Source organism: Dromiciops gliroides, chromosome 4, assembly GCF_019393635.1.
Source record: "Dromiciops gliroides isolate mDroGli1 chromosome 4, mDroGli1.pri, whole genome shotgun sequence".
In the NCBI taxonomy this organism is placed as follows: Eukaryota; Metazoa; Chordata; class Mammalia; order Microbiotheria; family Microbiotheriidae; genus Dromiciops; species Dromiciops gliroides.
In genome coordinates this window covers 436,104,148-436,115,161 of record NC_057864.1, presented here as the reverse complement: position 1 = coordinate 436,115,161, position 11,014 = coordinate 436,104,148, and the positions used below count along the sequence as shown (strand labels likewise).

At 41.1% G+C, this 11,014-nt stretch overlaps 1 protein-coding gene across 1 annotated transcript in view; it reads left to right on the top strand.

Annotated features, from left to right (window-relative positions):
- Positions 1-584: 584 nt before the first annotated feature.
- The window catches only part of SORT1 (sortilin 1), a 73,541-nt gene continuing 63,111 nt past the window's right edge, over positions 585-11,014 (top strand). Inside the window, 1 exon segment of the mRNA XM_044001550.1 lies at positions 585-1,004. Within this exon segment, the coding sequence (XP_043857485.1) occupies positions 687-1,004 (318 nt within the window). The 5' untranslated portion in view covers positions 585-686.

Below are 11,014 nucleotides of genomic sequence, written 5' to 3'. Positions count from 1 at the left end.
GGCTCAGGCCTACACGGCGCTCCTTCACCCCAGTAAGGCAGCCCCGGGCTGCAGCGCAGCAGCAGCTGAGGACGGGCTGGGGTTCAAGTGCGCGGGGGTGGAACCTGAGGGTCAGGTCGCGAGCTGGCCGCCCCCTCCAACCTACTACTGGCTACTCGACATTCCCTAGGGAGTGTTTTGTTGGCTGCTCTAACAGCCCGCACCCTCCACCCCCACCAGACTTTGCCCTGGAAGGAAGTTAGAGATGTTCCAGGCCGGCGAGGGGCTTGGCTCCCAAGTCGAGGGGGCGAGGGGAGGGGGAAGAGCCGCCACGGCATAAGAGCTGCTGCCTCCCCCGGGTCTCCTCCAGCGCTAACTCTGCGAGCCTGGCCACGAATACGCTGGACAGGGGGAGCGATGACCTCAGTCCCTCTCGACCAATCAGAAAAGCCCCTGGAAAACCTCGCTGCTGGGCCAATCGGCTCCGCGCCTCGGCGTCCGAATCGAAGACGCCCGAAGCTGGAGGCACAGCCGGCCAATGGGGAGTGGCACCGCAGAGACGGACTGGCAGGCTAACCTAACGGGCCGGAGAGGCCTGGCAGGCAGCAGCCAATGAGGACGAGGATCAGTGGAGGGGGTGTGGCGGACCGCCGAAGAGGGGAGCGGGCGTTTGAGGTTGCAGGTGTCGGCGTCGGCGTCCGACAGCGATGGAGCTACCCCGGGGAGCTGCTGCAGTCGCCGTCGGTGGTCTCTCGCTCTGGCTCCGTGGCCTCGGCCTTCTCTTCCTCCTGCCCGCCGTCCCAGCCGTCCCCGGCCGGGATCGGCTGGACGCTTTGCAGCCGCCGCCGGCCGGCGCTCGGACTACACTGTTGGCCAACCCGCGGAGCCCCTTGCCGGGGAGCCGACTGTGGGGAGCCGAGGTCGGCCCCGGCGGCGGCCGGCGGCGGCGGAGCCCGAGCGGGGAGGAGGAGGGCTGCAGCCCGCTACAGGGCTTCGAGGCCAATCTAGTCAACAACACGTACCAGGTGAGTTCCCCCCCCCCTCCCCGCCCCACGACCCCCGGCTTTCTCTTCTGCCGCCCCCGCGACGCCTCCCGCTGGCGGGGGTGGGGGGGACGCTTGACGTGTCAGCTTGGGGCCCTCCCTGCCCCTCCCCAGATTGGGAAGCCCTGGGCCTTTAAACTCCCCCTCCTATCACCCAGCTCCCCACCCCCAGCCTCGAGACTTTGAGGGAGGGAGCGCCGGATTCTGGAGGCTTTGCTCCTCTTCCTCCCTCCTGCCCCAGCAAACCACAGAACCCCCAGACGTCCTGTCGGGCCTCCCACGTTGGTACCCACCCGCTCCTGCAGTGCGCTACCGAACCTCGAACTGGGCATTACTGGGGGTGGGGGTGGAAGGGGAGGGGTGCGAACAGCTTCTGGTTTCATTGGTTTTGTTTCGCCATTGGGGTGTCATCTCGTGTCTTTATTTTCTCATGTGACCTTTTGGTAATTTGTGCGAATCTTGCAGGGGGTGGAGGGGTGGGAAGCATATTTTTTCCTCCTTCCCTATCTCGCCCCTCCCCCAGTAAATTGATGCGAGGATGCACTTCACCACCCTTCCCCCCCGCCAAGATTCATCATTCCCCCCCCCCCCAAAGTTGAGGGTAATAGTTACTCTTTAAGTACTAGATCCTAGGTGAAAGGAGCTTCGGGGAAACAACTGTTCTGTCAGTTTGCTAGCTTTATTACTGTGATAGTCCTTCTGAGTGCTTTTACTTGGGTATTCAGAAGTTTAAGGATAGTCGTTTGAAGTTATTTTAAAACTTTTTTTTCTTTTTTTTCCAAAAACAGAGGAACAAAATTACTTAGTAATAAAAGGTTGGTGGCTTTATTCTGTTCCATGATATCTGATCTCCCCAATTACTAGGAGTTTTGACCAATATGCCCAGAGTTGGGTTGAGAATCTTTTACACAACAATTTTGCAAACAGGATACATTCAGAACGCCAGTTCCTGATTAGTGCAAAGGTTCCTAGATTGTGGCAATTACTATATTCAGGAGGCAAGGGTTATACAGGACTTGATTAACTACATTTGTATGGTGTTTTACGGTTTACAAAGGCCCTTTCCTCACAACCCCGTAAAGTGAGTAGTTTACAGGTAAGGTAACTCGAACTGAGAACTTAACTAGTTACACACCAGTAGCAAAACTCAAATTCAGGTCCTCTGATTACAAGGTGTGTGTGGTGGCTACTGTATCATGCTGTCCCTCCATAGTGATAAGCAACAGCACAGTTTCTCTTTGGGAACCCAATGCCTACTTCTACTCAGTTCAGTACAACTTAGTCATCCCTAACTTGTGTTGTTAAAAAAAAAAATTAGTGAAGTCAGTAATACTATTTTCAGTGCTTTCATTTTTATTTTCTTGACTTTGGTATTCTTTAATATCTTGATTATTTAATTTTCACTCATTCTGGAGAAAAACTTGTGCTCACTATTACGTTCTTTTCCTCAATCCCCATCTTCCATATAACCAAATCCTCAAATGAGAATCCACAATGTTCTCTATTATTGCTATGACAATTATCTCACTGTTTACATACCATTTGTCTCACTATTTCCCTGTGTAGTAGGTAGGGAAAAGAGGAAACTGCAGGTCAGAGAGGTTGAGATTTGTCTCACACAAATAAGGGTCAGAAGCAGAACTACAATTACAATTCCAGTGCTTTTTCCATTATGTCATGTTGCCCTTACATGTCTTACTGATCTGGAATACTCAAAGCATTCACAAATTTTACATGCAGAGACAGTCAGACTTAATATACAGTCCATGTGGTTGCTTGAAGGTATCAAAATTGAGCTTTTAAGAAGGCAATCGATATTCTATTTGGGAGTGGCTGACAGTAAAATGATATTACTGTTAGAGATGTGGAAAGTCATCCTAGCCTGAGAGAGAAAAGATGTGTTTGTCATCCTTTTCCTCCTTAGGTCTGCTGAGAACTGTGGTTTACATCTTTTCCACTCTTCTTTCTTCACTGCTTCTTTCCTTGGGTCAACTAGTCTTATGCATTCCTATTCCACATTCCTAATTCCTCCCTTGGTGGTTGCCCCACCTTCAAGTCGGCTGCTGTTGCTGCTGCTTGGGTGTACACTCTTTCAGTCAAGGATTTCCCCTTACCAAACCACAGTACCTGTAAAAATGTCTGGTCTAGGCAGCTTTTGTTTGTTCATGCTTATTTGCCCACTGTGCAGGCAACTTTTTTATTTGTTTATGATAATTTACCCATGGTGAACGGACCATTTTATCAATACTGCCCTTCAAAGCAACAGGTTAAGAATTAAGAAAGCTGGGCTGAGAGTCTGGAATCTCTTATGAAAAATTAATTGAATAGAAGATGTAAGATCGTGAGGACAGGCCATGCAGTTTTTTAAGGTCAGCTATTAATATACAGTCCTTCAGCCTTTTAGTTTAATTTAATCATTATAGTCTTACTAAGGTATTGTCCCTTCTCAGTATCCTCATTTGTTATTGTCATTTTACACTTATTATCCCTGGTTTGTCTTCAAGGATCTTCTCTTAAACTTATTTCCTACTTATTTGCTGGGTTAAAAAGTAGGTTTTGTTAGTTGGATGTTACTTGCTACTTAGGGATATTTGAGCAGGACAGCTCTTAAGCAACTAACTTCATAGCCAAGAGTTGCTGTCTAATAATCATCCCTTTTCTACCTTTCAGTAGCCCCAGATTTCATAAGATAGACTGATTTTAAGCTCATTAAGGTGATCCGGTGCTTGGACATCATTGTAACAGCAGCTGTAAAATAAAAATATTATTGGAGTGCTAGAACAGAGGTATCAAACTCCAACAAAGGCAAAACTGGCAAAATTCTGAGAGTACAGCCCCAAACAAATTAAAATGTAATTGGGGAATGTTTAACAAAATAAATAAAAATTCAGCACAACATAGGTAATGTTAATTTGTGGTTTTCTAAGTTAATATGAAGCCCCAGGCATGTGTATTTTTTGGGGGGGGTTTTGAGTTAGACACTGCTGGGTTGTATCCCCAGCTATATAGATGAAAGAGGACAGAAAAAATTTTTCCTGTCTAAGATCAAATTGATTCCTTGGTAGAAAATGGGAATTGAATCACAGTATTTTAGAGCTTGGAGGCAATCTTGGAGATCATCTAGTCCAACCCCATTCTTTCACAGAAAACTGAGGCCCAGAGTTCATGTCCAAGGTCATATCAGTAGTAAATCTTGGAGCCATATTTCAATTTCAGGTCATCTGGCAACAAAGCCAGTGCTCTTTCCACTATATCACTCTGTGTCTGGATTCCATTATCTAACTTGGCTCAAGGTTTCTTATGATTTCTTACTGTACCATGAAAAAGGACAAAATCATGCAGAAACCAAAAAAATTTTAAACCCCAGAGGGTCTTATCAAGTTATATACCTTTAAAATGTTAATTTTTTTTTTTTAGTGAGGCAATTGGAGTTAAGTAACTTGCCCAGGGTCACACAGCTAATAAGTGTTAAGTGTCTGAGACCGGATTTGAACTCAGGTACTCCTGATTCCAGGGCCGGTGCTCTATCCACTGCACCACCTAGCTGCCCCAAAATGTTAATTTTTAATGGCTGTTATTAATGGTATTATATATCATAAAACTGATTTTGCTTTTTAGAATTTGACAAATATGGAACCACATCTTTCCACAAAAGTAAAATCGAATGAAGTATTGCAATCAATTTTATTTATTTATTTTGCAATATAATTTAAAGAGTTGATATCTGAGCGGCTAGGTGGTGCAGTGGATAGAGCACCAGCCCTGGAGTCAGGAGTACCTGAGTTCAAATCCGGTCTCAGACACTTAACACTTACTAGCTGTGTGACCCTGGGCAAGTCACTTAACCCCAATTGCCCCACTAAAAATAAAATAAAATAAAAATAAAAAAAGAGTTGATATCTAATATTCCAGATTTTTAGAAGACTTATGGATATAGTTTATAATTTGTCTTCCCAACCATTTCTCTTTTCCTGCATTTTACTCAAGATACTGCTTTAAATGTATGCAAAAGTATATTTGGTAAATTGGAATTACTATTTCTCTTTCTCATGAAGGAATCATTATAAATTTCCTATGTAGAGAAATAAACATGTTGAGTCTTACTAAGAATCAGGGGAGAGTTGCCCAAAACAAGTAGAAATAATCACTAAAATTTCTTAAATGAAAAGCAGGAAAAAATTAATACCTAAAATATTGGAATCCTGTGGTTTATGTACTGTTCTCCTGGGCCTAATACTTGTTTTTATACTATGCTTTTGATTGTTTTTCAAATGACTGATAGGGGAATGGCTGAACATGTTGTAGTATTTGATTGTTATGGAATACTATTGTGCTGTAAGAAATGACAGGATGGCTTCAGAAGAACCCTGAAAGAGTTATAAGAATTGATGCAAAGTGAAGTGAGCAGAACCAGAGAATACATTAATAGCGATACTGTGGGATGATCAATTGTAAATGACTTAGCTATTCTGATCAGTGCAATGATCCAAGACAGTCCCAAAGGATTTATGATGAAAAATGCTGTCCATCTTCAGAGAAAGAACTGATGGATTCGGAATGCAGATTGAAGCATAATTTTTTCATTTTATTTTTCTTGTTTTCAATATGACCATTATGAAAATATGTTTTGCATGATTTCACATGTATAATTGAAATCACATTTCTTGCCTTCCCAATGGTTGGGGGAGGAGTGAGGGGAAGGAAGAGAATTCAAAACTCAACATTTTTAAAAAATAAAAATTAAAATAAATACATATATATACATATATATATTTAGAAAGTGGCTGATAGGAGCAAAAGTTACATTCATGGCATGTAAAACCTTTGTACATATGAAAGAAAAATTGAGTAAGTTTCAGATAACTTAGTAATATCTGCTGCTTAAGTTGTGTTGCTTCGAAACATTCCTCCTTTAAGAACTCCTTTGGGGAGAGGTATTCATTCCATCTTAAAGGTGTGAAATGCCTTGTCCAAAGCCATAGCATTATCTGAGATATTTTTCTTAATTTCTGAATCTGCACTCAGATCATTGGACAATTTCCATAATACTTTCTGAACTTCTGATTCATGTAGCTATGATTCCTTATTTTGTGTTGTTGTTTTTTTTTACCCCCATCCCTGTTTCTGTCACTAACTTCTTTACACATAACTCCACAACTTCTACAAAAAACATCAAAGCATTTGGTTTCTTAAATAAACAGGCCCTGGAGAGAAGCTGTGTTGTGTGGCGTGTCAGCACAGAGAAGAATGTGTGTGTTTGTTTGCTGGTGCTGGCAGGGCTGAGCCCCAGCCCTTTCAGGGACTGAAGGTGCCTGTTGGAGAATTCTGGGTTCCTCGGCACTCAGCCTTTTATCCTGGATCACCAGACTGCCTTCCGGGCTGGGAAGCCTGAAGGTCTTTGCTGTCTTGAACTGTTTTGGTGGAAAACCTTTTTATTTTAAATAAACCTTTGGTGTAACCTTGCAATAAAATCATTGAAATTAATGTTTTTATGCTTACTATTAATAGTCCCATATAACATAAGAACACTATTTTTAGCTGCGTTTTCAGATCAGTTTTATTCAAAATAGTGGGGTTCAGTGGAAAGACTACTGACTAGAGACCAAGGAGTGGGGTTTAAATCCTTCATCTGGCATGTAGTATACTTTCTACCTATTACACCTTGAGCAAATGACTTAAGGTTCCCCCAGCTTATATTTCCTCCTAAACAGAAGGGGCTGGACCATTTGGACTACTCTTAGCTCTATATCTAAGATCCTATGCAAATTTGTTAATATTAAAAACAAAACTTAACGAAGTGTTATGTCTTCCTCACTATTAATTTTTTCTAATTGGGAACAACTTTGGATGTGATAGCTCACCCAGTAAAACATTTTACAACAATTTTCATTTTTTTTTTAAATGTAAACACATCTTTTAGGGAATTGTTTTTTAAAAAATCACATTTTCCCCTTGTGAATTTTTGTTTCTAAGAAATTTACTTTTCTCTAGGTCAATGCTTCTTATAACTTTGTCACAAACTTTTCTTAAAGTTTTGGCAGTGTACACTCCGTTTCAGGATCACAAGAAGTAAATACAGATTATAGTTAATTGTAATGTTTGCGTTTCTTTTGTATTTGTGATTTGAACAAGATTTATGAATGTTTGTTTCACCATCAAGAGTCTGGGTTTAATAATAAAAAATTACTAATAAAATTAAGAATGTAAATGAATACATATTAACTTTATATGCATCCTGATAAGAATTGTCAACTCTGCCTCTGTATTAGTAACTGTCAGTGACTCTAGGCCAGGGCTTTCTTAAACTTTTTCCACTCTCGACCTTGCCAGAGAAATTTGTACATGACCCTGGATATATAAGTATATAAAATAGGTATACGTAACTTTTTCCTGTTGTCAGATTTTTCCTGACCCCCCACATTTAGTTACTTGACCCCATATGGGGACCCACAGTTTAAGAAGCTTTGCTCTAAGCCAACTTTTGGTCCCATAGATTTAGATCAATTTCTGATCAATCTCTGCATGACTAACAATGGTTTTTATTGGTTTGGGGCATATGTGCTTGTCTTTTCATTTTTTTTCTCCTTCACAGAAACACTGTGACTGTTTTGCAGAACATTGTAGGGTTCTTTGGAACATAGGTTGAGAAACTTGGCCTAAATTATTGAAATGCTTAGCTTCTCTTTTCTTAAGGCCCTTATCTTGAGGTAACTCCCCCATTAATCTTTTGGCAGAGTAGAGTTCATACAGTACCAGCCTGATCATTTTTCCTTGTTGAGCAAAGCAGTCCCTACTGACCCATCTTTATGACTCCTTAAACCTGTGCTGTCAGTCCTTCCTAAGCAAGTCTCCTTACCATGATTCTGACTGTTCTTTTAGTGGTACCAGAGGACCTTTGAAGTGGTTTATTTAGGTATGAACATTCAGCAGACCTGCAGGAGTAGAATGTAGTTTATTTATAAAAAGAAAATCTTAGCAAGGAAGTTGGGGGTGAGAATGTAGAGCTACCTAATGTTTTGTTTTTTGTTTTTTGGGTTTTTTTTAGTGAGGCAATTGGGGTTAAGTGACTTGCTCAGGGTCACACAGCTAGTAAGTGTTAAGTGTCTGAGGCCGGATTTGAACTCAGGTACTCCTGACTCCAGAGCCAGTGCTCTATCCACTGCGCCACCTAGCTGCCCCGCTACCTAATGTTTTAACCAATGACTATAAATTTATGCTTTGTGGTTATTGGCTAGGTTTTTTGTTTTTGTTTATGAGTGTTTTGTTTCTGGTAACTTGGTTAAACTATCAGTTTTGTGCATGATGATTTTGACTCTTTTGGCTTCTGATTGATTAACAAGCTCCTTCTGAGTATGGGTTTACAGGCTTTTTTATATTCCAGAAATTCTTATATTATGGTCATTGTCCTGTTCACAAAGTGGCATTCCTTTCTACTTTTCTATTTTGGAATTATAATCTTTGTGCTCCACTTTTTTCATTCATCCTTAATTTCAAGTTCAAAAGCTAGCAGAGGGGGCAGCTAGGTGGTACAGTGGATAGAGCACGGGCCCTGGATTCAGGAGGACCTGAGTACAAATCCAGTCTCAGAAACTTGACACTTACTAGCTGTATGACCCTGGGTTAGTCACTTAACCCTAATTGCCCCGTCCCCCCCCCCCAAAAAAAAGCTAGCAGAATTGTTTCTCCATTCTGCTAATTTTACTCTAACCCACTGGGTTCTTGATGGAAGTCTGCAGAAATTTTTTGCTGCCCAACTTACTTTTCTATTTGCTTCTGCTGTCAGATCCAGGGTTGAGTTTGCCACACCAGGAGACTAATGTTCTCTTGTTGCAATATTCCTTTCTACTCTACCTTTGAGTAAAATAAAATTGAGAAATTGCATTGATTTAACATGATCAAGAATTAATATTAGAGCAGGCAAAACCACCCACCTACCTTGATGTCTAATTGGACTCAAGGTCCAACAAAGAGCTTTGTCTGAAGATATTTGTGCCTCTCTCTGCTGACATCTGGACCTAGAGGACTGAGCTCAAAGGATGGTGAATTACCTTCCAGTGCGATCCCAGTTATGAGGAGCTTTTGCATGTTATTTCTTTTTCAGGCCTCTTTTTGTGCTTAAATGAAAGCAGCTCAGTAGTTAGTATTTCTGTCGCATCTTTCTTCTAGCACAATGACAACTTCTCTTAGGTAGCTATGGGGTGGTCTCTAGGGAGTTTTCAGGCTTTTGATTGGCCCTAGAGCAGAAAGGTTCTTAACCTGGGGTATCCAAACTTGCTTGTTGTTTTTATTTTGATAACTGCTTCAAAAGAATTGGTTATGCCTTCTTCTGAAAAGGGGTCCATAAGCTTCACCATCTGCCAAAGGGGCCCATGACACAAAAAAGATTAAGAATCCAGAAGAGAGGAATAAGCTGACCAGTTCTTTGCAGAGTTATTTTGTTAATACAGTCATTAGCACATGCAGTGTCAGATGCAATGTGGCTTAAAACTATCTGGGTTGAATGGTTCATCATGATAAAGACTTCATACCCATAAAGGCTTATTAGGTGAATTCTGGAAACATGACTTTTTTTTTTTAGTTTTATTTATTTTATTTGTATATGTCAAAATACATTTTTTCCAAAATAGTGGGTGAGACATGACTTTTTAAAGTTTGAGGTTGGGAGTTTTCTCTTTTTCCAAGAAACCCACAGTAAATACTAAATCCTTGTGTTCATGCTTGTGGTATTCAACTAGAAAGGTTATTTTTGCGTGTGTAAATTTTATTTTGCTTTTCACTATCCTTATTTGATAAAAAAAAAAGAAACCAAAGGTTGCTATCACGAATGTTTAATGGCTGATCCAGCATGAGAAGGGAATTGCAGCTGGTCTGCTTTCCAAGTTGCTGAACTTGAACCTAGTACAGATTTTCACATCTGGGTGTAATTTGTTGCCACCTCCTGATCTTGCTTCACTGAAATCTGAGCGTTTAAAAAAACAGAAATATTACTTTCCTTGTATAAAAGAATACTTGACTTTTTTTTAAAAAGTAGGTGATTCTTCAGTCCTTTTTGTATAAAATAAATTTAATGCTACTAATAAAAGCTATTAGGTTTGACAGACCAAAAGCTTCACATGCTTAGTATAAGTAGCTGTACTTTTTTTTTTTCCTTTTCATACAGACTTCTGCCAAAACTGAGGATATTTTCTTCCTGGATGCCTGTGTGTCTGAAAATAGGATGATGAACACATACCATTAGTGTGCAGTAGCATCTGTACACTAGGGCCTCTTACTAGACTTACTTACTTACTAATTGGCTCAGTTTATTTATGTAAGAAAAACCTACTTTATGCTTTCTCCCTTTCCAAGGTTTAAGATTACTATCATTTTTGTTTGTTTTTGTTGGTAGTTTTAGTTTTTTCCCTTACTACTGTAAGGGGGCTAAAATTCTAGCTATACTATCTCAAATCTAATGAGTGGTCGCCAATAAATTATAAGCTTTAGCAAGAGTATTTAAGTGTTTAAGTATTTATTAAAGAGCATTAGGATCAGATAGAAAGGTAAAAATCTAACTATTTCTAAGAGACCCTATCATCTAACCCACCATGGCGAGGTCAGGAAGCAAAAGAGCCAGAACCCCTCCGCCAGCGTCCGCTTCCTACTTTGTGTCCTCCTCCCAGAAATGGGAGGCTCCTCAAGTTGATTGGCTGGTAGCCTTGATAGACAGTACCCACAAGCAAATGTCACTTCCTGACACCAAAGAGAAGCCATATGGCCTTGCCCTCAGAGGCCTTCTCCTCATAGCGGAGTTTTGCTACAGCAAGTCTCCAGCAGGTGGCGTCATTCCAATATTTACAGTCCCTGCTTTGTTTCATTGGAAGACCGGAATGGATTTGCTCAACGAAACAGCCAAAAAAGCAGAATATGATATCCTATGCTAACTAATAATATGATAATATAAATATAGAAAAGGGAGAGAGGAAAGTTTTGTCCAGAGGGGTTGTTCCTCATGA